Source organism: Gymnogyps californianus, chromosome 1 (assembly GCF_018139145.2).
Source record: "Gymnogyps californianus isolate 813 chromosome 1, ASM1813914v2, whole genome shotgun sequence".
NCBI classification, from domain to species: Eukaryota; Metazoa; Chordata; class Aves; order Accipitriformes; family Cathartidae; genus Gymnogyps; species Gymnogyps californianus.
Genome location: NC_059471.1, coordinates 37748989 through 37776910, shown reverse-complemented (window position 1 = coordinate 37776910; position 27922 = coordinate 37748989). Strand labels below are relative to the sequence as shown.

The window sequence follows — 27922 nt, the reverse complement described above, 5'->3', positions numbered from 1 at the left end:
TCCTTAGTACTGGAAGATTAGGAGGTCTAGCCTGTTCTTCTTTTTTAGAGATATTTCATGGGAAATCAGGAAACTTCAGGCTAGTAAATCTCACAACATTCTTGAAGTTTCTCAACCCAAAACAACATGTCAAGATTTATATGTTGTTGACACCCCTAGCCTCCGCACACATTGCAAGACCTCAGTTGTTTGATCTGAAAAGTAATGTGATAATAGGACATGGCTGGCTGTGCAGAGTTGCTGCATCCGCATCTGTTGCTGGAATCTTAGCATCCTGATGGTGGTGACCTTAGGACTCTCTTTCTCAAGAGAAGGTTTTCATGTTTTTACTTCCTGGCATTTAATACTTGCAAAGAACTGAAGCCTATAGCAGAGAAGGTTTCATTGGTCCTTCTTTCTGAGTGCCATTTGCAATAAACACTTTTTTGTCTTTGATTGTCATCACGCTTGTTTTTTGGCAATGGAGCTTCTTGCACTATGCCCAAAGCAGCCATACAAGGTACGTTATTGAACAGAGCAGGTCTGTTTCCTCCCCCAGCGTAGTGATTTGTTCCCACACACTGTCATCTTGCATGTTTTCATAAAGCCCTCAACAACATTTTTTCCTTGCCGTTCCCCTCCTCCACTGCCAGCCCATGTATCCCCCTTTATGCTGTGGGAGATCACTGAAGACCAATTCATGCAGGGAAACTCCTGTCTTTACTGAACTCTGTTTCTACTGTTGAGTCCTTACTGGAAAAGGCATTCACCCATTGTATAACTGGGAGGAGCTGTTTCTGTGATGCATAGATTCAGCTGTTTGATACAGTAGTGCTGCAGATGAGTTCAGCTTAGTGCTGGAGCTACTGGGATGGGAAACTCCTTCCCTTGCCCTTGCAAACTCTTTGTTCCTGGCATGCTCTTTCATGCCTCAAGTGCATTGGACTGTCCAAGTGCTTTCTCAGTCTAGAGAGATTAGTGCACTGCATGCCCAGGGTACTTGTCTAAATTTTGGTGTACCTTGACTTGATGAAAGTGTGTCATACGTCTTCAGAAAAGCTGAAGTGCCATATAGCTCCTGACTATGATGTACAACTAATCCCATCTCAGGTCTCTTTCTATGAGTGATACTGCAGTAACATCTTTTGATAGTTCATACTTCTCAAACTTTAAGGAGATAGGGACTAAGATATATTGTGCTGGGACAAATATCATCATTTGCCACTGCTATGCAGAGTACTGAGCAGCTTTCATTTAAAGCAGTTGTTATTATAAAAACCATTAAAATGAAGAACAGAGGCTGTGCCTCTAATGAGTTACTGAAAATGAAGCAGCTCTGGTGATCAAAGTGGACTCCACTATAGTCAAAGCTTCATCATTGATCTCAATATCAGGGTTTCTGTTCCTTAGAAATGCACAACTCCTTTCCAATATTCACAAAGCACATCTCTTGTTACTGATGCATCTAGAAATTATGCTGGATTTGGTGAGGCTGTGCTCAAGTGCTTATTTATGTATAGAATACTGTGACCTACCTCGGTATGCATGAGATGTTTAGAATGAATCCATCACTTAAGGACTCAAAGTTACTTAAAAGTATCTGGAGTTCTACTGACATGCATTGTCCAATACTCATTCATTTCACTCCACTTTGCTTAGAGACTTCTTAAACAGTTGGCTGAAAGCATGCTTCTGTATATATGTCTGTATATGTTTGTCTGTGAGTATGCTGTTACTATCACTCTTTATAACAAGTTCAGGGGCTCCCTGTAGAATTGCTAAGAATAATCAGTCTTTGGGTTTGGGATACTAATAGTACTTACTGAAAATTTGAATGATAGCAAAAATTGTATGCTTGAAAGAATTCTGCTCAAGTACTTCAGCATTCTGCTAGTACTTTCTTGTTTTCTTGTAATGTATGGTGTTTAGACAAAGCCTTATTTCTTCCCTTAAAAACATTATCTTAGGGATGTGTATCGCATATTGTTTAAACCATCATGGCTTGGAAATCTTGAATGAAATTTCTATCTGCTGTGGTGTCATGTCTTATTTATCAGGAAACAGTTGGAGAAGGGAACAACAGTTGCGTTTAAAGGCTATTATATGAGTGTGAATTCTCATCTACCAAAAGCAGTGTGGTTCTGTTTGTTGTTAGAGATTATGTGCAATGTATTTTCTGTGTTTTTGTAGCTGTTTGTATGTATTACGATGATCTGAGGTTAGAAACAGCATCCCATTTTTAAGTGCTATATAAACACATACAAAGATGTTCCAGCCCAGAAAAGTTTTAAAAATCAAATTCCATGTTATGGAGTTAATACTCAAGTGGAAATAAAAGCAGCATTGCTATAATGTTACTCTGCTATAAGTTTTGCTGTTCTCTATGTTGAACACACACAAACTGGGTTTTTAAAGTGAGTTTTCTTCACAAGATTTTGTTTTTGTTGTGCAGCTTACTCCCTTGTAATGTTTTAACTGAATTAATTAATGCTGACTTCATACTGCATCTGCTCACAGACCAGTTGTTCTTCAGTTGAGCAATTAAATTTCTAGAGGCACTGATGCCTCAAGATATTTCCTGTTTCTCAGTTAACTCGAGCATTTTGAACTTAAGCAGCTTTTCCCATGCTGAAATATAGCTAATTTAATCAGTTTCACAATTGGTACCAAATGCAGCTCTCATTTTATTTAAGCACTGGCAGATGTATCATATTCTTATTTTGTTGCAGAATCTTGGCGTAACTATGAATAAGTGGTACTTGGTACTATGGGTTTGTTGTACAGACATTCACAGTTTATTGGCATCTTTTGCATAGGGTAGTGTTCAAGTGGGCAACTGAGTCTGAAACGGGATGGCTGGTTACTGTCTGGATGTTGATGTGCGTGTTCATTGCTTGTGACACTGTCTTCACATGGGCCAGATGAGACTCTCTGAAATGTCATTCTAGTGAATTCTTATAGTCTGGCTGGGCTCTTGTCCCATGTGACCTTTCCACTGCACACATTGCTATTGATTATATTAAATTACTTCCAAAATATCTTCTAACCATCTTAACTATATGTCCTGTCCATATGACTGTCCTATATGACTGTTTCTGCATCAAAAGAAAGCAATTTTACTGACTATTTCTAAGTATCTTGGTTATATCCAGCTTGGTCAATTTTACAGCAGGAACTGCTGGGGGAAGTCACTGGAAATGACAGATTCTCCACCCAGGATATTAATCCATATGCTTAGACATACAAGAAGTGCTTATCAACTAGTCTATGGACAGCAGGAGCTGCCAGGAGAATTTCTGGGACTTTTTGAAATTTCTAACTGGAGAGCTCCTGTAACATGTAGTTAAATACTTTGTCATGAAGGCTGCTAGGAGTTTGTTTGGTCATCTTGTCTTTAGTCAGTCCATTATCTCATCTATGCAGAGAGCAGCTGGGAAGATCCAGGATCACACGGGGAACTGTATAGGCTGCATATGCATACAGGCATGGCTCTGATCCCCTGTTACACCACAGTTGTAACAATTTCCTCCTTATATCACAGCTGTAACTCAAATTCCCCTGATTGTGCCTCAAGGTATATATTGTCTAGTCTTAAAATGTTTGGGGATTATTGTAACAGGATGAATGTGCTCAGTATATAAGCTCTTGAATAACCAGACAGAAACCCTTGTCGCCAATTCCCATTAGCCAGTGAATTTGTAGTGGTTTGGGCAACTCATGGTGTAGTAGCTTTTACCTTTTATGTTTTACGAAGTCTGATATTTAGTTCTTAATTTTATGAATGCTTTTTTGTTTTGTTTAGGATCTTCTACATTTGGCTTGGAGATTCTCTCCAGTTTTCATTCCTCTTTAGATATAGCTGTGTCAAAGCTGTAGGGGAGCTGAGCTTTTTTGCCTTAAGGAAGTGCAAGCCATTATACGATCTTGGTGAGGAGTGTAAATTATTTATGGAGTAAGTTTGCCAACCAGATGTTTTTTGAGAAGGTGCTGTTCTTGGCATTACAATGCATACCGTTAACTCTTGGACCCAGAGAATATCTGAAGAGATTAAAGTTCCCTTGCTGTAGGGCCTTTCTGACTTGAGTATTTGTGGCTACAAACTAAACACAGAACATGAAAGAAAACTGAAAACACTGAGTTTCTTTTTGTCTGTGGGAACATTTATTGTTATGGATTATTTTTTTTTCTCTGGGTTTCCTAGATCTTGAGTTCTAAGGCTCCCTCAACCCTCATTCCTTCCTGGCCTTCTCATCTACTTTTTTGTGGAACATAGTTATTGGAAGTGACTCTCATATTTAAGCAAATAGGGATCTCCATGAATTCAGAGGCATGTTTGGAATGACATTGCATGTACTATGTGTGGTGTACCAAAATACAGTATGAGATGCTGTATTTTCAGGGTGGTTCCTGGCAGTAGTCTGTTCTTTGGCATCTGGAACATCTGTTTCTCAAGTCTGAGGAAATATAGTTGGAGCAGAGAGGTAGTATAGCCCCCAGTAGCCCCCCAATGTTCCCTTATCACAGAGTTATAGAATAGAATGATTGAGGCTGGAAGAAGCCTCTGGAGATTGTCTTGTCCAACTCCTTATCTAGTCCATTCTTTAATATCTCTGATAGAGGAGTTATTGCAGTAACATCCTGAGTACTGTTCTGGTGTGCTGGTTCTTCCCTCTGTATTCTCATATGACTGCAATCACCCTTCTGGACATGTGCCCTGTGATCTCTTCAGAGCACCTCAGAATTTTTTTTTTTTTCTGTTGAGTATTGAAAATTAAGATGTTTGCAATGCATAAACAGAATCCATTCGTTACAAAAAATGTATTTCACTGAGTGTGCATGATACATTTCTACATTTGATGCCTGCTGTTTTTGACTACTGATTATAAATTTGTTCATAAATTGACAAAAATTTAGTCAGCATTTAGCATATATAGTAGATGGACAACAAACAGTTACAGGTTTAGGACTAGATTATATCTTTTTTTGCCCTGTTTTTTCAAGGAACAGAAATGAAGGTTAGCCATTAATAATCTATTCAAGTTCTATATGTGCCAAAAAAAAATTAATGCATTTTCTGTATTTCAGAGAAGTCTCAAGAACAGTCGGAAGATTTCACCCCAAGAGTTTATTCAGGAATTAAAATCTGGGTCAACAGATGAAAGACTAGTCACTTGCTTAGAATCTCTCCGTGTGTCCTTGACTAGTAATCCTGTCAGGTAACATCATTAACACATATTGCCAAGATTAATTATATTCTTATTTCTTAATGGATTAAAATTAATGGATCTGTACATGTGCATGTTTCAAGGTTTTCCAATTAATGAATGTGTATGCATTAGTGAATGATTGTACCTTTTTTCTTTTTTTTATTGATTATGTATCTTCTATAGATCTATTTTTCAGTAGAGTTCACTGATCTGTACAAGGTAATCCTAAGAGAATGCACTAAGAAAAGTGTAGTGCAGAGCAGTTCACTTTGTCTTCTACTGCTAAATAGTAAAAAGTTTTTTTTCATTTTTATTTTTGAAATATTCACTTAACTCTTTAATCTTTTAACCTACTTTGTCAGGGTGATCAATAATGGGAGATAGGCACCTTGGTGTAAGTTTGTTAGCCAGAAAACATATATTTTTAATTGTGTGCTCCTCCTTCTGTCCAGTGTGCTTTAGGCTTTCTTCCTTGCTGCCTGCTGGTAATTTTTGCTGCATCTGTGGGGTTTATCTATACAGAAGAGAGCACAACATTAGTTTACCTGTGCTTTTTTTTAAAAAGGCTAACTCTTCAGTAATTGTAGCTCTAACACTGATATCAATCGTTATGTTTAATTTTGATTTGATCCGTGCAGCTTGATTTCTTGGATGCTGGCTTTATTTTATTAAATTATGTTTTTTTCTATTCTACTTTATTTACAGCCTTTTGGTTTAGAGTTCCTATTTAAGCTAATGGTTGAACACATGATTTTGGGAAACTATTTTGGGTTTAGTTCAAAATAATGCAAATGAAATGTTGAGGATGCTTATGATGGGACGTGATTAAAAAAGGAGTAGACAACTTTCTTGTTTCTGCATCTGGCTTGGCAGAGTTGTTGATGTGGGTCTTCTGTATGGGTGTTTGCTTCTTTCCTTCTATTTTCTTTTTGAACTGGATTGTCTTATTTAGAATAAGTAATGGTTCACATGGGAAGAAACATGCTTTACATTAACCTGAGTTCTTCTGACAGAGGGTTTTACAGAAGATATACTTCCTCCATGAATGTGAAGCTACTTTTTGATATAGTATCGCTTCCCCTTCTTTATTTAAAAAAAACCCCAACAACCCACAACTGCAGAGATTTTTTTTTGTTTACACTTACATTGATTTAACAAAGAAAACTTTGCTTGTTTGTATGCATCTGGAAATAGAAACACAAAATGTGTGAAATGTGTGACAACTTAAGTTTAGAGCAATCTCTCCTCTCTGTTCTTGATATGACTGGATAGTTTTGTCTTTTTGTGTGTGATCCCCTTTGCTGCCCCCTTCCCACACACCAAGAGAAAAGTTAATCCCCCTCCCCCAAAAAACCAAACCAAACCAAAACCCATGGTCTTGGTGAGGTGCTAGTTCTGCCTGACAGCACAGTACAATGTGATAGGACATGAAGGGGTGAGGAAGATGGAGAAGTGGTATCAGAATACGGAATGTGGAGGCCAGGTATGAGAGAATGGTGTTGGTCTATACTTGAGACATTTGATAGAGAATGCAAGTTGAATTGGACTATGATGTTGTAATAGAGCATCTGATCAATACCAGAAGTCTGGTGATCAATATTATCTGGAAGAACAAAGTACAGAAACTTAGAAGTTTTACAGCAACTAAATATTACGAAATTTTGGACTAAGTAGGTTTTCCCCAAACGTTTCACTTTGAGTAAGGAAAGGATTAGAAATCTGTAGATATATGTTATGGGTACAGGGAAAAGAGCAACTGCTTTTGTGCATGGAGAAATGGAAAAACGAATGTTTTCATTTTCATAAGCTTAGTGTATTTTATGTCAATCCTTCAAAGCATGCTAGAAGAGTGTGATGCATTGTAGATATCAAAGTATTGCATTGATACTTTTGAGAGATTAGTTTCTTTAACTTATTGGTACAAATAGTTCTAGGTTGCAACACTGGCTTTAACTTTGTTCAGTCAAACATAAACTATGGTAGGTAGAAAATTTGACAGCTGAATTGAAGTCCTAACTTGACCATAATTTATTAAAATTAACTTCAATTTGAAACATTAAGCAGAATGTAAGAGACAACATAAAAGAACTATAATGCTTGGATTGGAGTGAAACCCATTATTAAGTTAATGGATGTATGGCCTAAGAATAGGTCTGAATTTGAGAGGTTTGAATTGGAAGGAGAGTGCCTGTGTCTTGCAAAAACACCAGAGAAGAGGTATTTAAGTAGGCAGGTTTCATTAAAAAAAACCCAAAAAACTATGCTACTTGTCCATGAATGCGTTTTAGTCTACAAATCAGAAGAAGGATTACAACCAATAGAACATACAGGTCTGAAACAGTCTTCTGGTGTATTGAATGGTGCTGAAAAAGACTGTTAAGATAGACCTCACTAGGCTTAAACAGAGCATTTTAAAATAGCCTTAGTAAAAAACTAAGTTCTTCTGTAGGGCTTATATACAAAAATAGCAAAAATGTAACAGCGGCACACTGTTCTTCCTAAAAATTTGTGGAGTAAACATTTTTAAACCAAGTCCCCTTCTTTCTAATGAGTAACAACAGTTGATGTTCATTGGATGCAGATATTGGTGACCTTGATTTTCCTATCAGCAGCCAGATCTTTGAGTAAGAATTTGCTTTGACACATAAATACTGAACTCCAGTCCAGCTGCTATAAATCCATGATTATTTTTAACTCCAGCTTCATATGATATAGACAATGAGAAATAACTGATGAAACTTTGGGATTTTATTTTGTGCATGTATAATGCCTAAGAATAAATTTATGCTTTTTTAACAGGATAAGAATTAAATTTAGATTGGATCTAGCCTGGCAATCTTTACATTTGTGGGCTGTGATCTTTTTGACAATATATAATTTAGGGGTTTTTGCTGTTTTTCCAATTACTATACTTTAATCAACTTAACTTTTTAATCTTGTTGACATTTCAGTTTCTAATGCAAGAACTGATTCTACAACATTGTTTTCAATTAGTCATTTTTGTAAAATGTATTTTTAGTTCACAGAGAAAATCTGAATCAAGTGATACGGAGTAGTTTGATCCTGGTACTTAGAAAAATATATTGAAATCTATGGCTTACTGCAAAAAGTAGTATTTATTTTCCATCAGTATAAAAAGAAAGCCTCAAAAGGAAAATGTATCCACTGATGTTGGTCACTATTCTTCAGGTAAATAAATGGGGTGTTTTTGCCTCACAGTTGCCAACACAATTCATCAAAAGTGCTTCAGTGATCTGGCTGTACGTAGTATTACAGATAACTAGTTATCTACTATTATTTCCTCTTCTTTTGTATAATAGTTGCAACAGATTTAGCTCTTTTCATTAAGAGGACATTTTTAATAAATTGAAAATAGGGGCACTGATAGCTTGGTGTTTTGTCAGACTGACAAAAAGCTGAGTGTTTCCTCTGGATAGTGTAAGTAATCTTTGTTCTTTTGTGGAAGCAGAGGAAAGGGCAGTAATAACGCAACAATATTTTAGGCACTTGATCATTCTCATGGCTGTGCACAATTCTGTCTAATACAAAATATGCTAAGAAATGTCTAGTCGGATCATCTTTAGGTCAGATATGGCCAGTTATACCAAAAACAGTTATTTGCCTAATCTGTTTCAGAATGAAATATCTGTCCAGGAAGGAGAAAATCTATTTTCATGTATATTTACTTTTAGGGGAAAAACATATAAAAGCATCTTATCTGATTCTCTCTTCCTATAATTTTAAGTCCATTACAGTTCTGTATCCAGCAGGTACGAAGAACTGTTTAATCCCACTCTGTAATGGGATTGGAAGTACTATGTATTTTAAAAGAGCTATTGCATCTCCCTTGTGTTATTTCCAACAGAATAGCTTATTATTTGTCACTAGTAAGGTCCCACCATTCTAGGAGTATCTAAATATTCTAGTTACTATTGAAAAGTGGTGATAAATTTTACCCAATGTGTACAATGGTGTGTAAATAGACAAAACAGAGAAAACAATGGAGAGGCTGTAATACAAGTAAAGTGAACACTGTAATTTTTTTACTAATTCTGGTCAACATCTTGATGGTGAACTTCTGATGTTGCAGAATGGATGCTTCCTTTTTACATAAAAGACTTTATTTTGTTAATACACGACAAGAGATTTCCTCAGCTTAAGCTTTTTTTAAGTAATAATTTAAAGAATGCAGAGAAATGATTGGTGCTACACCCACAACAGAATCCATGTTTTGATGATGAAGATGGTGAAAAGTATTACATCTTCATCATGCTAACTGTATCTGTTCTAAATAGAGATGGTTTTGTAATCAGTTAATAGATAAAAGTAATACACTAATTTAAAAGTGGAAAAAGTATGGAAGAGATACCCATTATGAAATAATTTTCTGTCTTGTTGGCCAAAGACAATAATAAGAGATCCAAGGACTTGTCTTATGGCAGTAGCATGGGAAGTTGACTAAAGGTGTCAGGAAGTGTTCCTGCTTCTTATGGAAAGAGAAGAGTACTCAAATACTTGTGAATTCATTCCATAATCGAATATTATAACTTCACCCTTTATAAAAGGAATTTCCTGAGCAAATAGTCTGTACAGTTTCTCTGCTGTATATGCATTTTTGTTGCCTCTGCAGCCAACTTCTCCTTCCTCCGGTGGGATTTTGTTAGAAGTTTGAAGTTTAAACTATCTGTGCCTTACACAGACAATGAAGTCTAAAGAGCAAAATATTCCTTCTGTTATGCTTATGAGTGACAGCGTTGTCCATGAACTTTAGGATTAGGTAGTTGATCAAACATCATAGTTTCAGCAAGACCAACAGTTACTATCAAAGGGATGGCTGCAGTACTGCTGTCAGTCATGCAGTTACTTGTATTTGATATCAAGGGGTTTTGAGCAATGGTAAACAGGACTGTGAAGCAGCTGTCTCATGTAGAAACAACATGCCCGAGTTTAACCTCACCAAAAGGTAGCTTTGGCAATAGCTGAAATTTTAAATTTTTGTTGTGTTCACTTGGAGATACTCCTATAGATTAATATCTCAGGTAGCCACTTCTACAATTCCTTTAGGCTTTTCCTTCCTTCTCTGCCACTTACGGTTAGATTCTGACCTTTCCAGGAGACCCTAGAACAGTGTGTAGTAGAAATTTGTTGTTTTTCTTCCCTTCCTTTGCAGGGGTTTTTCAATTACAGTTCTGTGCCAAAGAATGTATAATTGTTAATTTAAAACTTAAAATTACTAAATTTAATGGCTACTGTAACTTTTTAATCTTTTTTAATTCAAGGTTATCTAATTGCGTCAATGAGTAAATTAAATGTCTCTTGATCTTCTGTTGAGTAAAGAGTCGATTTTGGGTTTTAAAATGATCCAGTTATACTGCTTTTATTTATGCTGACAATTTTAATTCATTGTAATTAGTCTTTGAAATGTCAATTTTTTTAATGTCTTTTTTCTTTCTCCCTAGCTGGGTTGAAAACTTTGGCCGAGAAGGTCTGGGGCTGCTGTTGGATGTTTTGGAAAGATTGGTTGAGACAAAAAAGTAAGGATAATTTAATGTAAAATTGCCAGCTTTTCTTAATATGTAAACAGCATTTAATTACACTAATTTTTTTATTTATTCAGCCAGGACAAAGTTGTGAAGAGGAGTCAGCATAAGGTTATACAGTGTTTGAGAGCCTTCATGAATAATAAGGTATGGGATTTTATTTAATCTGGAGATCTAAATTACTACAGTTCAGTCAGATGATGTACACGATCAGTGGGTATAAGCCTGTGCAATTTGGAGAAGCGGTGTGTTGGTCAGCTGTGGTTTGAAGTTCTCTCCACTGCCACTTCCTCTTTGCGGAAATATACTCAGAGAATAGTGTAAGCTTTTGATACTGATGTATGCCCTTATTACAGAATAAAAGTGACTCGTTTTGGACTTTTCTCTCATTTTATTTTTTTAATTAAGGATTTGACGGACTTAAATGTCATTTGAAATATTTACTTGAGGGAACTGTCACTGTCTTTTACTAGATAATCGATACAGTCATTTGGATTCCCTCCAACTCTCTTTACAACTGTTCTTCTGTTGTTTAGTATGGATTGGAAAGAATTTTGGGAGAAGAAAGGAGCCTTTTGTTGCTGATCAAAGCAATTGATCCCAAGCAAACTAACATGATGACGGATATAGTTAAACTCCTTTCTGCAATGTGCATTGTTGGAGAGGAAAACATGTAAGTACTGTATTTAGCCAGAAATAGTAGGGTAATTTTACAATATCCAAAATTATAGTTATACCTGAATGAAATGCTAAAATTTTCAACTTAGGTTTGAAAGTAATACCTGTACTATATTGCCAGTTTTCAGAATACCTTTGTCTATGATTTTTATTATGGTCATATCAATAAGAGTTTTCTTTTTGACATGTGGATGTACTGGTTAGATGGAAGTAGTTATGCAGCCATTCTTTTGCTTAGAATTTTTTAGCATTACTTTTAAGGTATCTTAACCTTTGTAATCCAGTAAGTCATTCTTTGGCTACAAAAGTCTCCAAAGGAAACAAGTAATGCTTAAACCTCCTAAATTTGTATGCAAGAAAGTGAGGCAGGTGAATACTTTGGAAACATGGCTCTTCAGAAAACAAATGAACAGCAAGGTTAAATATCTCTCCTGAGGGAAATGCTTTTCTTTTCCTCCAGCCTTGAAAAAATTTTGGAAGCTGTAACAGCAGCAGCAGAGGAAAGGAATGTTGATAGATTCTCTCCTATTGTAGAAGGTCTTCAGGATAACTCAGTTCAGCTGCAAGTAAGCAAATTTTTTTCACAAACCTCTGCAACAGGTAAAAATAAATCTACTTATTTTTCTGTATTGAACAAGTCATTACAATGAAGAGGAGAAGGGACAGTGTTTCAAATAAGGGTCAAATTTTGGAATGTTGTTTATAACGTTATGTTTTAAAATGCGTCGTGGGAAGATTCAGTGTTGAGAAACACAGGGGTATTGCAGGTTAATTTGTTGATTTCTATTCACCCACATCTTACAGACTTTGGGAGTTAAATTTGTACTGTGTTTTAAAATAAAGCATGAGTCATATATTCAGATGCAAAAAGATTATCTTACTTCTGGTGATATTTGTTGAAACTTAAAGATTAACAATAGTAAAAAAGCAATTTTTTAGGCAACTGCTTTTTACTATTAATGTTTAAATCAACAGGAAATCTGTCCCTCATGCCCACTTCCTGATTTCATAAAATTGTACCCAGAGAGTCTGAGGAAAGAAATCTTTCTCCTTATTTTCAATTTTCAATTTGCTTCAGTTGGATATAGAGTTTACTGCAGAAAGACACAAAGTATTATAGTGCATTTGAATGATCATTATAAATCATTGGTCTAAGAGTGTAAATATTAACTCATATTGATTTTCATGTAATTCAGTTAAACTGAACGCTGTTCATAATTGTCATTCTTTGTGAATATTACAAAAATGGTAAAAGATGAATCTCAAGTTTGAAAGAAATGATTGTGTTACTCCACTGTCACCTTTTGTATTAAATAGTCCATGTCTGACAGTAACGATTGCTGTTTGTTTCATCTGTTCCACGGAAAAGCTAACCATAAAGAAATATTTGAAGGTGGGGAAACATTTGTAGTTGAATTATGCCAGTACCAATGGGATTATCTTTTGAAAAAAAGTCCCTCTTTTCTTACTCTTTCTATCTTATAATGGTTTGGGTTGGAAGGGACTGTTTAAAGATCATCTAGTTCCAACCACCCTGCCATGAGGGGGGCATCTTTCACTAGATCAGGCTGTTCAAAGCCCCATCCAACTTGACCTTGAACACTTCCAGGGATAGGGCATCCACAACTTCTCAAGATACAATTGGCTCTCTGGGCTGCAAGCGCACATTGCTGGCTCATATCTGATTTTTCATCTATGAATATCCCCAAGGCCTTCTCTGAAGGGCTGCTCTCAATCTGTTCATCACTCAGCCTGCACTGATACTGGTGATTGCCCCAACCCAGGTGCAGGATGTTGCACTTGGCCTTGTTGAACATGAGGTTCACCTGGGCCCACTTATCCAGCTTGTCAAGGTCCCTCTGGATGGCATCCCTTGACGCTCGCGTCTTCAGCTTCCTATTATGTGATTTCATGCCTCTTCATTCTAGAATAGAGCTTTTTACAGTTACAATTACTTACCTTTTTTATTTGTAGTCTCTGAATAAGTTGCTTTCTAACCCTTTTTAGTAGTCTAGATATTAATTTGTAGTGTAACTTGTTGAGTAAACAAACTGTCTTTCTTTTTTTACCCAGTATTGTGAAAATCACTACCAAAATATTGTTTTGTGAAGTGCATTCGAAAATACGCATTCTAGGAGTGCTAGAGTTCAAGGGAATATCATACAAAACATGAAGGAGACAGAAAATTACTGTACAGCATAAAGTCAGTTAAATTCAGTTACTTTGATTTGACAAAGAAATGATTGCCTTCTGTTTCATTTGTTTGGTTGTTTTTTTTGTTGTAGTGTGCATAGGTATCTCCGTGTTCTCTGTCCTGAACAAGAGATCTGATAGCAAGATTTTTTTTTTTCTTTTTCTTTAAATCTTGCTGTCATAGCCACAGCGGGAATCAGTTTCTGTGATAGGACAAATTCAGCTTTGAATTACAGCTCAGTTTTCTGGCAGTAGGAATATGTAGCCATGGTGTAATTTGCCAGGTGAGGTGATAACTGAAGGAAAGGATGATCCTCTAATTTGAATTTTTTTTTTTTTTTAAATCTTGTAAATGTTTATCTCAGCATGGATTTATTACACTGAGTTAAAAATTTTTGAATGAAAACCAAATCAAAGAATTTATGAATTCTCTAGTTCCTTCACTTCAACCTTGAAGATTTCTAAATGCCTGTAATGCATATTGCCCTCCATTACTAATGATGATAGTCAAAATTGATTAGGAACCTCAGACAGTCAACTTCAGGGTCAAGTAGGCTTTCTCTCCAGCAATAATTTTTATTGGCTGGATATGTAGGATATTTTGTTTGTTCTTATATTTCATTTGGTTTTTGTTTTTAAAAGTGTATCAGGTTGGTATTGGCTTCATATAGATGAAGTTGACCCTGGCTTAATGCAGAAAGACTTGTCTTTTTTCCCTTCCCCCCCCAATTTGTGTATTTTGCTAATGTATTGAAAATCATAATAATTGCCTTTAAGGGTCAAAAAGGAGACCTTATACTGGCAAGGCTGGAGTGGGACTGGAAAGGGGCCATAAGGAGAACTGTAGAGTAATACATTTTTTCTTTGAGCAGTGGCTGAAGGGCTTTGTGTAAGGCTCAGCCTACAGTTAAGATTAGCAAGGAGAGGGGAAAAAAAGCTTTGAGCTCCACTTGTAGCGGGACTGGAAAGGGACTGCAGAAGGAGTGTAGACTGTAAGACAACAAATTTCCTGTTTTCCAAGGCTTTTGAGTCTGCATTTTCCAGATCGGACATAAATTTCTTGTAGTAGCGAATCCTTACCTTAGATTCACTGCAGAAGGATCATTGCAGTTCCTCAGTATTAAATTTAAATATATGATCTCATATATTTCTGTTCTCCTCTGGGGTCTCTGTTTCATTTAGATTTCAAGGTGAATGATGTTCAGTTAACAAGTTCCTATTCAGTATGATTTTTTTTTTCTCCATATTTTAGCATCCTTGAGATAGTAGGCACTATGAATTTGGGCCAGGTGTGCAAGCTTGGGCATGTCAGACTTTCAGGACAATATAACATTTGGCTAACTGCATCTGGGGCTTCTTTTGTTTGCATGTTTTTTTAGTCCGTCTTGGTTTACTTGTTTTACTTGCTTGGTTTACTTTGACATCAGGTCATGATATAAATAAAAAAATTTGTTCTTATTTGATCAACCTGAAAAACAAAAATATGAAAAGTTTGATTTTGTGTTATGCTTATTTCTATTGTTTTAGTACAATCAATAAGGTAAAAAATTTATATATAGTATATAGTAAGAAAAGTTTATTCATAAATATAATCAGTCAAGGAATTAAAAAAAAAAAAGGTCCAAATGCAGAAATTAGTTTTAATGTTGAATAATGGTAGTTCAGTGTCTCTTTATACTGACTGAGCAGCTTTCTTCTTTATTTGACATGAATATGGATATCCATACATTTTTAAATATATTTTGATTCAGTAGGGAGAAATGCTTCAGCTTATGGAAATTCTATTTTCCAATTTCAGGATATTGTATCTAACTTAAGAGAATTTAAGAGCCTGTATTCCCTATAGAGCATATAAGAGTTTGAGAACTTCCAGGTCCATCACAGCACTTACAAGATGCCTAAATTTTAATAGTATGAAGAGTGGTACTTCTCTGACTATTCTTTACTGGCTTATAGGTATTCAGAGTCCTGAAATTAACAGCATTTTGTTTTGAGTGTTAGGCTTCCAAATGTGATCCTGAATTTTCAGGAGTTGCATATATTTTCATGTGTGTAGATTTAGTAAGGGGAGAAAAGCTATCTATAACTCAGTTTTCTATACAGTTCAAAAAGCACGTGAAAACTCCCTTACTTTATTTGAAGCACAAGGTAAATGAAAGTAATCCGATGTACTTCTCCCTTTACCCATGATGGGTACCCAAAATGGCATTTTGCCCATTTCCCCCTTTTTAAAAATTAAAAAATAAATTTATAAGGGCCTCACTAAATCTATAAATATGCCTTGCAGGTTAAACTGAAGGTGAACAGATAGTAGCTCGTTTGGGTCAACATTTGGGAATAGGCTTCAGAAATTATAATCCCTTGTGAACAGTTGTTGGTAAGCAGCCCCTTTAAGAAATAGATAGATACCAATATTAATGGCAGTTGAGACAGTTGATATGCAGGGGAAAAAGGTCATAGCTGATTATCTCTAACAACATAGATCTTTCTTATAAACATGAGCACTTTCATACTCACTGTTTACAGCGATGCTCAACTCCGTTAGTGAGATACCACTGATGAGATAACCGAATCAGTGCAGAAAATGTCAGCTGAGTTGTGAACTGTGCACTAACAACTCTTATAGGACTACTCTTCAGGTACTAAACAAGTACTTTTCTACCAGTTATGCCTTCTCATTATTGTGCTATACTTCCATTTGGTACTTCGTTATCCTCTGATATAGAAGGTAGGAGCATTGTTAAAACTGAGAATTTACTCTAAAAGTTATAGTTGCTATACTTAAGCTAAATATATTAATTTGACTTTATTGAGAGTGTTATCCTAAAGTTCCTGAAAATAGATAACATTTTGCTGTTTCATTGCTGTATCTTATGTAGACACGGAAACTTTTAATGAAAGTTCTCTTCTTTTTTTTTTTTTTTTTGAGTTAAACTTCCATTTGAACACATTCTTTCCGCTAAAAGGCTTTTTTTCAGACTCCACAAATGATTGCTAGATTTCTTTTTTTAAGACCAGAAAAATCGAGGTTCCTCATGTGAATCAGTTGTAAACTTTTATAACAATGACATTGACCTGGTGGTTAATTTGACAGTGTTTTAATGAGACAGAAGTTTACAGTTGTCAGTTAGTTGGCATACTTGCCTTGATTATCTGCTTGATATATGTAGGCTTGCTTTGTGGCAGTTCAATTTGACACAAACAACTGACCTTTTCAATTTTGAATTGACTAACATTTCTGTTACTTGAAGGCTGAATATATAAAAGGCCTCAGTATGATGATTTTTCTATTGTTAGTGAAAGCTCTATGTATCTACTGTTTGCATTTGCTGAAAGCAAAGGATATTCTCCCTTTTATCTTTCATAAAATCCAAAATTATGGAAAGCATACTTAATTTTTTTTGGTTCAAGACAAGATGGGTGATCTTAGTTTGAGAATATGACTACAGCCAGGAGTAATATTGAGTTTCTGCGTTTGTTAAAGTAAATGTAGTTTAACATCTTAAGCCTGTGCTCAAGAAAATGCATACAAGGCAATCTAGTACCTTGTATACTTATGACAACAACTGAAAAAGTCTAATACTTTGGTTCAAGTCACAGAGGCAGGAAATACAGCTCTTCTGATACAACCCATTTTGATGTATTTAAGACAACGATGAAAACAACAACAACAAATTGTGTGTTGCCCAGTTCTTCTCATTCTTGTAGAATCAAATGAATGCTTCTACTCTCTAATCGTCATCTTTCATCACTGTTCCTCAAGCAGGCGGTTTAACTAACGGAAGAGTGCTGTTGTTCTTCTGTACAGTTGTAGTTGTAGATACCAGCTTCTTCTAATTTTCCAGTTAGAGCTGAGAAGAGGTACCAGCTTCTTCTAATTTTCCAGTTAGAGCTGAGAAGAGGTACAACATTGAAGCAAAGGTGCAATTCTTCCTTTTTCCAATTAAGTTCCTGAAAAACGAGCACTGATCATCCCTGTGGAAACCTGCAGGTGTTTCATGCCTGTCCTAGGAGAAGTGTTTTTGTGACAGAGTAAAAGGTCTTATCTATTCATCAGTAGCATTACCCTCTCAGTATTTTTAGTTGTCAGGGAATACCGTTTCATCTTTCTTTTTCATCTAATAATATGAGAATGTGAGATGGTATGGTCTGTGATATTTTGGTTAGCTGAATCACTTGATGATTCTTGGTTGTTCTGTGCTAATGAGATCCTTTCCATAACTGCATATGTAATAGGATGAATCAGAGCAAAGCTCACCTTATCTAAATGTGGAGACTGGTAATAAGTATTGAAGATCCGTGTAAATGTACATGCGTGTGGATGGTACATCTCAAAGTCATTACTAAGAATTTTTTGTCATTAGCAAGGGTAAATAATTGATGAACATCAAGATAGTGTCTGTACCAAAGCCAAATCTACAGCCAATTTAATACTGGCAAGCAGAATTCAACTAAATATGCATCATCTTGACAGCTTTTTCTGCAAATGTATACTTGCAGTAAGAGTGAGAAAAGTGAAGTAGAAAATCTCACTGCAGTTCTTTGTATTCAAATGGGCAAGATACGACATAAGATGATACTTACCACATAGTTAGTATTGATTGTCTTGTCTATGCAAGGAAAAAGCTGCTCTGAGCTACTGAGATGTACCTGACATTTTCCACCAGAAAATGACCAGGTATATTCTGTCTGGTCTTCAACTGGGAAAAATGCAATTTTAAAGCAGACTGTGGAATCCTCAGAAAATGCATCCTGTAGCTTGATAGACATCACTGGTTAGAATCGCAGAGGATTAGAATTTGAAGCTGTAACCTCTCAGTTAGAGGAATATATCTGGTCGTCTTGGTCTAGTTTGTCATGGAGGAAAGCATTCAAAATTTTAACTTTCCAGGTGAACTGTATCATCATCCATGCAAAGTTCTTCCCTACCAAAAATAATATGTGCATATCCATTAATATACGCCCATCTCTTAGATAAACACACAAAGTCAAGTATTGTAGATTTCCCTACCATGTGGCAGCAGGGCATTAAAAGCATTCCAGATGGAATATACTCGCAGACCTGAAAGCCCTCTGAAACTAACATGGTGGACTATACTTAGCTGCAGTTCCTTAGGGGTGAAGAAGGGAAGGAAGCATCTAATGACTGCCAGGTGAAGTGAAAGATTTGCTCTTGGCTTTTCTGTGAAGAAAGGAAGGTGCCTCTACATGCCTTCATTGCATGCCTGTTGTAAACATCAGGATACTCTCAAGATGTAATTACTATCTGGGTTAGAGGTGCCCCTCAGGAAAGAGTACTTAGAAATTGCAGTCCTCAGCACCACAACAAAATTTTAGAAGGTACACCAGAGAGCTGTGTATTACCACATGCCTTTCACTGTTAGAGCCTAAAATAATTTCACTTCTTCAGGCATCTTCTCAAGGGCAGACTGACAAAATACCTCCACCTACAGAATCTACAACTCTTCATGAATTGGTTTTAGATATAGACCGTTTCCCCAGAATGTTTTGCTCACAAAGAATTCTGCTTTCCTAGGAAGCTAATTTACCTGTCTTCACTAAACCTCATACTACCTCAGCAGTACCTCTTGATTTATTGAAGATGAGACATCTTTTTTGATATGGACACAGCTTTCTCACCTTGTGTCCATGGCTGAAAATTCAAAAGCTTGTCAGTCTGTTTACAGAATCTTATCCAAGATAACTGAGTGTAAAAGAATGCAGTTAGGGCCCACTCATCTGGAGTGCAAGCAGCGACTGATTGTTCTGTGTCCCAAGAGTTGACATGTATAGAGCTGTCAACTGGAGCGTCACAGGCATTTTCCTGAAGTGTTACGTACTTTGAGAATTGTCAAGGCATGATGTTACATTTGGGATAGTTGTTCTTCAATTTTTTCTTGATTAGGAACATTGAAGGCAAAAAATTATGAGTGGATACTCCTTGGAATTGTGTATAGTATGAATGCATGTAGACACAAGCACTTGAAGAAAATAATTACTTATCTGTAGGTTCCTTTCTCCATTAAGAAGTTCTTTCAACTCTTTGGACTCTGTTTTCTCTTTGGTGTGATCCTTTATTAGCAGCATTCGAGACTGGATGGTCTTTTTGTGGAGGAAATTACCATCTCTGTTATTTCTCCTGCATTTCTTTGATTAGTAGCCACACTCTAGAAGCAGGAAACAAACTCATTGTTCGACTGTTGTTAGATGTGAAGTCAGTAGTGCTTTCTGGTAATTTAATAATTCTATATATCAGTCTGTATTTGAATGTTCAGAATTTTTTAAGCATGTTGTTAAGCAGATTTAGCACTACTTTAAGATGAGAAAGTCATAATCTGGTATTTCTAAACAAAAGTCATGTACCTCTATCTTTGTAATTAAAAAAGAAAAAAGTCTTTTCTTTTTGTTTTTCTGAGGCATTTTTGTGGTTGAGACTTTCTTCCTAAACAAATAGACATGGAGGTAAAATATCAGACTTATTTAAAACTTTGTAGATTGGGAGCAAATGAGCTTTCTAAGTAAGTGGCAGATCTTTCTCTTTAGCAATGTAAGACACTGAATAGGATTTAGTCTGCAAGTAAGCCAACCCATCAAGCATTTGAGCTAGATGTCTAAACTCTTATGTAACCAGTGGAACTCCGAGGCTCAGTTTAGTTGCCCACGCATGAACTTCAAATGTCGTTTCAGATGCCTTTGTAGATACGACACGTTTCCTTTAGGAGATTCCTACCCTTCTGGATTGGCATTTGTAAGCCAGATGGGGCACGCTGCAGCAGCTTTAATGGTACTCTGTATACAATGTGTTCATATTTAAGTTGATGAATTGGGTCCCTAAGTCAGTAAAGACAATGGATCCTAGAGTGCCCTGGTCACTCCGTGTGTGTTGTAAAGAAATCTTTTAGAATCTAGAATCAAGAGCTTTAAAGAAGAATCTAGTAGACTACTCGTTAACAAGAATGGGAGTTTAGCTATGCATATAGCTACATATAGATATCTGTCTACATATAGGCATCTAAATGGAGGTATCTGAAGCTTGAACTGTGTTGTCTTGGAAAACTCTTGAGAATTCTGTTTGAGTTTATTCCTGTGCCTCATGCAGACACTAATTGAACTAAGCTTGCTAATTTTTTTTAATTGACCTACTGTCAAAACATAGGGTAATATTAATATATTGTTTTTCCAACTGCAAAGTTTAGGAGAGCAAAAAGTTTCTTTGCTCTTGAATCTTCGCTGGGTTATTGGTTAGAACTACCTTTTAATAAGCCACTTGGATGCTGTTCATCAAGTTTAAGAGGGGTGTTTTTCTCTTTCTCTTGGTTTTGGCATGTTCCCCCAAAACCTAACTTTCCAGGCTGCAGTGTTACTAAAATGTTCACAAGCTTGTTTCCTCTTCTTGATAGAATTTAACGCATTTTTTCCTTATGGGTTTTAGGTTCACTAAACAGATCTATCTTGCTGCAATCTACTTCTAAGTGAATGAACTAATTTCAAATTATTGCGATCATGTGTGATCTAACTATTATATGCTAACTGCTAGATATTGAATTATAGTTTCATTTGGAGCATGTTTTAAATGTTTGATCTAGTAACAAGTTCTTGCTGTTGTCTTTATCATTAGTCTTTTTTAAATTTTTTTTAATTTTTTTTTTTTTTAAGTTTTCATGAAGCAAATTACTCAAAGGTAGATGTCTAAGCAATGCCTTTTCTCATTCTGCTTTTTGTAGACATCTGTTTGGAACTTTCAGTATTACTTTGTCTTTGTATTCCTATAGAATAGTTTGCTAACATAATCCGGTAGATCTTTGTCTTGTTTATTCCAGGAAAGCTAAAGTATGTTCTGGTTATGAACTGCAGTCGAATTCCCACTTGATCAAATTTGACTATAGTACTAGAACAACAGTACTTTTTAATGATGTGTTTCTTGCTTTTCGTTGTCGTATCTTGTCTCTGTTCTATTCGAATAGCATGTGTGCACATGTACCTTGTTGATTTGGCAAATTAAAAGAAAATACCAATTTTTTTTGGCAGAAATTACATCTGTAGATGTCCTTTCATCTAAATTGCATTGCTATCTCAAAGATAAAACTGTAGTTTGCTCTTGATCAGGATTTTCACAGTAGCGTACTTTGTTCAGTCTCTGATTGCCTCTTCATTGATAGTTTAAATCAAGTGTGATAAATGCTGATTCCTTGCTTAGCAGTCCATTCACATAGTGTTGCATTAAAATATACTGTTTTAAACTGCTGATAACAATGACAAAGGTTCCAATTCTGATGTAATCAAACAACATGGAGTTTGACTTTATTTGAAATGTAAACGTAACCTTGCAGTACTGTACTTTATTACTGACTGTATGATAGTGTTGTCCAATGAAGTCTACAATCATTGAAATGCCTCACTGATGTTAACAGGAGTACAGGTGTTGGTGGCATCTGTCAATGTACTGAATTACTGGTTTTGAATGACAGAGCTAATTGAATCAATAAAATGCAATTGAATGAAAGACTCAGTACTCCAGAGAGATAAATTGGTGATGGTGTAACATGTTTCAACTAAATAAGCTCAAAATTAGGGGAAGCAAAAATTTTCATCACAGCTGCTGAAGAAAAATACAAATACTGATAAAGTGGATGATTTGGTAAAGTGGACTCATACCAAAACAAATACAAAAAGGTTTAAGAATAAAGAATACAGCCCATACTTAGATAATAAAAGAGTATATTCTGTAAGGTATTGTTGCACTAAATTTTAACTGTTTTGGTTGCCTGCATTTTCTGCCATTTGTTGCATCCAAATTACAGACGAGGCTGATCACGTTCTCCCCCACATTGTGACATTGCAACTTGTGCAGTTTGTGGGCCTAAAGAATACACCTTGTATTCAAAGCCAAGAATTTGTTGTTAGTCTAAATGAAGTCTTAATGGTCTAATCAAATTACTCTCAGTAGTGCTAACACATGCCTCTGCTCATATCCCATGCCTCTACCTTTCTATGCTGCATTTTATTTAGAGTCATATTGCTATCTGCTAGTTATAGAAATGTATGTAACAGTAAACTTTGTGCTGCAAACTTGTACAAGCCTAAGCAAAATCTAAAACTAGTGGGGTCGTAGTTATTCTGTTACTAGAGAAATCCTGTTGCAGCTAAATAAGCCAAAACAGAGCTCCGGGCAGGGAAGCCAAGTCTCGATAAGGCCTGACAAGTCTGGGAGCATGTGGTGTTAGCTTAATGCAAAGCCTGTAGCCTGTTACTAGCAAAAATAACTGGGCTACAAGGCCACATGTTTGAACAAGATTGTAAAGGACATGACAGACAAATATTGAATATGAGGAGCTTTTTAAGTGTCCAAAAATACTTGGTTGTGCAACAGGAGAGTCCTAATTGCTTCTCTGTTGGGTGCTGTTAAGACAATTACTGGAAGGTTTTATTCAGTCGACTTTTGAAAAGTGGACTAGGCACCTTAGGTGGTTTTAAAATTTTTGTTATTGTTGTATGGGATTCGGACATAGGTAAGTCTAAGGATTTTCTTTTTATTTATCTTTTGGTATTTATAGTTTCCTTTTTTGGGGTAAGCACCACTTTTTGTTACCTAGTATAGAGTGATGCTTCGGCAGTTATAAACAAACAAATATTAGAATAACTCTTAGAAACAGTACATGCACAGAAACAGGCTTCAGGAGTAATACAAAGGTTTTGTTTGGATTTATTTGATGAAAATAAATAAGTTAACTAAGTCATATTTTCCTTTAGGTTTCTAAAATACTATAGACATGTACAGAATCAAATTGCGTAGAATTAGGGAAATAACGGATTTCAGGGAGGAGAAGTGTCATAATAATTGTTCTGACAGGCACTACAAAGATGAAGAATCCACTGTGACAGTTAAAGCCCCAGATTGTTATGAATTTAACAGCTTTCCAAGTGGGTTGTTTAGAGAAGAATAACTGAGGATTGTTTCTTATTTATAACTTGAAAGAAGCCCCAAATCTGAAAGATCTTTCTGAAGGGAACATATTTTATTTAAGACAGAATGGTCAAGGTTGTGGTCCTGTTACCTATATTCCTATTTAACTGAGTTCTTTTAAAACTGACTGCTAGTAATGTAGTGCCAGTACCTTTCTGAAAGAAAATACACCATAGGTATATTCCTCTTTAATATGTGTGGGTTTTTTATTGTTACTCATTAGGTGATGGTCTATTTGATCTCACTGTAAAGAATATGGAGAAAGGACAGGAGGAGGCTTTCAGTGCCTTGCAGTTTCTAGCCTTTTAAGTGGTTTATTTTTTATTTTATTAATATTTTTATTAACGTTTTGTGTGCTACTTTGCTAGCATAAAATAAAAAGACGGACTTACAGCGAGGACAAAAAAGTAGCAAGGAAACATTACTTCAACAGACCTTAATACAGCAAAATAATTTTTAAGCCCTAAAAGTTTTGTTTTTTTTTTAAAAAGAAACTTTTAAACATCAAATTAATACTATTTCGTAGTATTTTGGAATTTGGATACTTAACATACTGTTTTCTAAATTTTTCTAAACGGTTTTGACATTTTACAAACTTTTTTATTTTTTGAAGTCCAGGCTTAGGCCAGTCAGAGCATTCTTGCCTGCTCCTTGAGTGTTTCAGACAACTTTCATGGGTTTATGAAGCAGGACTTTGCTTTACAAAGCCATGTTGCACTTATTCATACTGTCCATTTATTCATGTTGCATTTTTTTATGTTACTCATTAATTTTGTTCTCTATTATACTTTCAATATATTTGCACTGTAGAAAAGTCAAGCTTACCAGTCTGTAGTTGTCCAGATCTTCCCGAAAATGTCCTTATAAATAGGAATATAGTTTCTGCCATCTTCCTTTTTTTGGGTGTCAACGTGCTTTTCAGTAAGAACTTGAATGCAATAGCAAGTACTAAAGTTATTTTGTCCTCAATTTTCTTCAAAGCTTTGAATGTTTGAAGAGTGAATACTCTTTTGTGACTTCTCATTGTTGGTTTTGTTCTTTAAGTTCTTCTGTCAACCCCTGAACCTGTTTATGTCTCTGTTCTATTTTGGGAACTCCTTTTGCACACCAGTAGAACATTTGAAGTGTTGCTGTGGCCTTTGTTTTCTTTGGGTACTCTTTTTCACCTTGATCTTTTACTGACACTACAGATTCTCTGGTTGTCTTCCTTCTTTTGTTATCTTCGAGGAAAAAGATGTGTTAATCAAAGATGCTTTTTGCAAGTTGTCCCTCAAACTTTTTTTTTCTCTCTTTTTTTTTTTTTGTTTTGTTTCTGCTTTAATACAGCTTCATATTCAATCAGCTAAAGTTTTGATTCCCCCCCCGTGTTGTTTTATTTTGTTTAGATGTTGTAACTTGAATAATTATTCGTCTGAGACTGGAGTAAGTTACAGAAGTCTATCTTAACATTTTTATGCAGTTAATTTCAATAATTGAATTTAGTGTGCTTTGTCCTATTGATGTCTATAAAGTAAAAGCCATAGTTTCCTCTTTTATTATTATGCAAATGTAGGTATTTGCATGTACTGAGTTTCATAGAAGTTCTGAGGGAGTAGAACTTAATTTCAGCTCTTCATTCAAGTAAGAGGAAGGAGCAAAGCTTGTTCTCTCCTCCTATTACTGTTTTAAAGTTATTGTTGATGCAAGGTATGTTGTATGATGGAGTAATATAAGAATAGAAGCTGTCATGGCAGCTTTTCTCCAGGAGAGGTGTCGAATGGGTTAGTACAGTGGTTCCAACCACGCTGTGCCATGGCATCATCCCTTGAGCATCTTTGTCCTCTCAGGCATCTCCAGAAGTTGGAGAGATGGTCCTAACTCCTGGCGCAGAGTTGTGGGACCTTTGTGGGTGTCTCTCCAAGTGACTCCAAATACCATAATTTACGGGATTGAGTGGAGAATGACTGATGATTAATTGGGTCATTCTAACACTTGGTCCCTAATAACCTGCTGGAGCTCACAGTCTGCTTGGCTTGATTTTCTCAACAAGTTCACAGCTCTCACGTTGACTAACAGGTTGTTTACACTTGTTACATCTCTGTTCTTATAACTAAGCTATTCCCTTCTGCTATAGGGTTAACTAAAGTTCATCTACATATGCTACCATTGCTGTCAAGTAGGCCTAAATTATGCTGACTGCTATGCACCCCCATAATAGTTCAGCTAAAACAATATATAAACCTTGCATTTATATTCCTTGCAGTAGGATAAATGTAGGATCACGGTAGTAGTCTGTGTTATCATTTAATCTTAGGATGTTCTTCTTGGAAACCTAATGAGTGCTGTTGTTTCCTACAGTCTATATCAAAGTAGCTTGGCCATCCAGTTCTTCTGGTGACCATATGTAAATTCAGTATTTGGAATTATACGTACTTCGAAGATGACTGATACAGTATGTTCCCGGTATCACCTTTTGTCTGACCATGGCATAATAAGTCATCATTTTCTAGACGATAAAAGGCTTTACAACAGAGACAGTATTTGAACCAGATTGCTTTACTTGTTTACATAGCATATTAGGCCAGAAGACAATCCTAATTGACTTGTGCTTTTAAAACCCCCTTAAAATGCTGGAAATACAAGAATAACATATTTCCTGTGCAGTGAAGCAAGATGTGCAAACAATGAAGAGGGTAAAAAAAGGAAGTAATGGCTGTTGTCATCCTTATTTATGATTAGTAATAAGTTGCCATTGTTCTAAAGGCTTATGAATCTGGACAGTGAATTCCTGATGCTCCTGGCTATGGGTTTTCAAGAAGAATCTCTTGATTCTTCAGAAGAGAGACTACTCACTAGTTGACTTGATGCTTTCTTTTGAGCTGAAGTACGAGTTCCCATGAAGTATTCTATGACACTCAGTATGTTTAAAGAGGGAGGATTTTTAAAAAGAAGGGAAAAAAGCCTATTCTGTTCTTCAGGCTCAGTTTAGTTTAATCGGCATTTTGTCTTCTAATACGTTTTCCAGTGTTCACACAGACTTTAGCCTTTACCATTTCTATTATGTCACTAACTTTTTATATATATGTATAGATAAATGTATATTTACATTGATTTTTATATGTTGAGAATTATGCTTATCAAGGTATTTACTATCTGCTAAAGTTCATTTACTAAAGGAACTTACTAGTTGTATAAAATGACAGAATTCAATGGAGTGAGAAAATATTTCATTTTTATGGAAATTTGTGAACTAGTGTTTGGTATTTATAGCTCATGTGGCTGATAAGAAATTTAAGTATCTTAATTATAAGATTACAGTAGATTGATAATTAGACATGATGTAATGTTTAATTAATAGTTCATTATGTCTTTTTGACTGTGATGCATATTAAAATCTAAGAAATAAAATAGTTTAATATTTCCTCTGTTATAGGTAGCTTGCATGCAGCTCATCAATGCTCTTGTTACATCTCCTGATGACTTGGATTTTAGGCTTCATATCAGAAATGAATTTATGCGCAGTGGATTGAAAGAGATATTGCCAGTAAGTGTCTTGTAGTCTCTCTTTGCATTACTATTTAAATTATTGGACTATTTGAGCTAGAGAGGGGGAATGGGAGAACAAGTTCTAATAAGTTATTCTCAAAGGCATTTTATTAAGTGTGGGCATGAGCAGTTAGATATGAGAATCAGTCTTAAAATAAGAATGAAAAAGTGAATTGTGCTCTCTGAACTTTATGCTGATTCCTCAGCTTTTTAGGACTTCCATTTAGAACATGTGACAGACTGTTGTGCAGACACTTGTTAAGCCAGGTTGAAGCCATGTTTACCTTTTGAATATTTAACTTAACTCATGTGTTCTTGTAATTTTAAACTTTAAAATAACACAGACTTATGGAAGTTATTAAAAAGATAAGGTTTATTTACATATGGAAACGCTAATTTTGCAAGCCTTTCTACTGTTTCTTCTTTGCAGCAATTGAAATGTATAAAGAATGAAGCACTAGATATTCAGCTGAAAGTGTTCAATGAGCATAAGGAAGAAGACATGATCGAATTCTCTCATCGTTTAGAAGATATTAGATCTGAACTAGAATATCCTTTCGATATCAGCAAGAGAAACATGAACAAAATAAAGTGTATAATGGACATTTTTCTGGTATAATTTCTGTTTAAAAAAGTTATCAGTCAACATTTGACTGAAATATTGTTTTCCTTGCTTTTACTCTCCTTAACACTTTTACTGAAGTAAATGATGTTTACAACATGGTGTGGAATACAGTTAAGGACACTAGTGCTGAAGGGTATTTTCTTTCCATTCTCCAACATCTTTTGCTGATAAGAAATGATTATTTTATACGGTATGTTTAATGCTATGTTAA

At 35.6% G+C, this 27922-nt stretch overlaps 1 protein-coding gene across 1 annotated transcript in view; it reads left to right on the top strand.

Moving 5' to 3' along the window:
• Positions 1–27922, top strand: part of DIAPH3 (diaphanous related formin 3) — a 250366-nt gene that overhangs the window by 31985 nt on the left and 190459 nt on the right. The window contains exons 5-12 of the mRNA XM_050905747.1: positions 5065–5195; positions 10646–10720; positions 10804–10873; positions 11263–11399; positions 11865–11970; positions 26974–27084; positions 27517–27635; positions 27785–27901. Of these exons, the coding sequence (XP_050761704.1) occupies positions 5065–5195; positions 10646–10720; positions 10804–10873; positions 11263–11399; positions 11865–11970; positions 26974–27084; positions 27517–27635; positions 27785–27901 (866 nt within the window). The remainder of the gene's footprint in view (positions 1–5064; positions 5196–10645; positions 10721–10803; positions 10874–11262; positions 11400–11864; positions 11971–26973; positions 27085–27516; positions 27636–27784; positions 27902–27922) is intronic.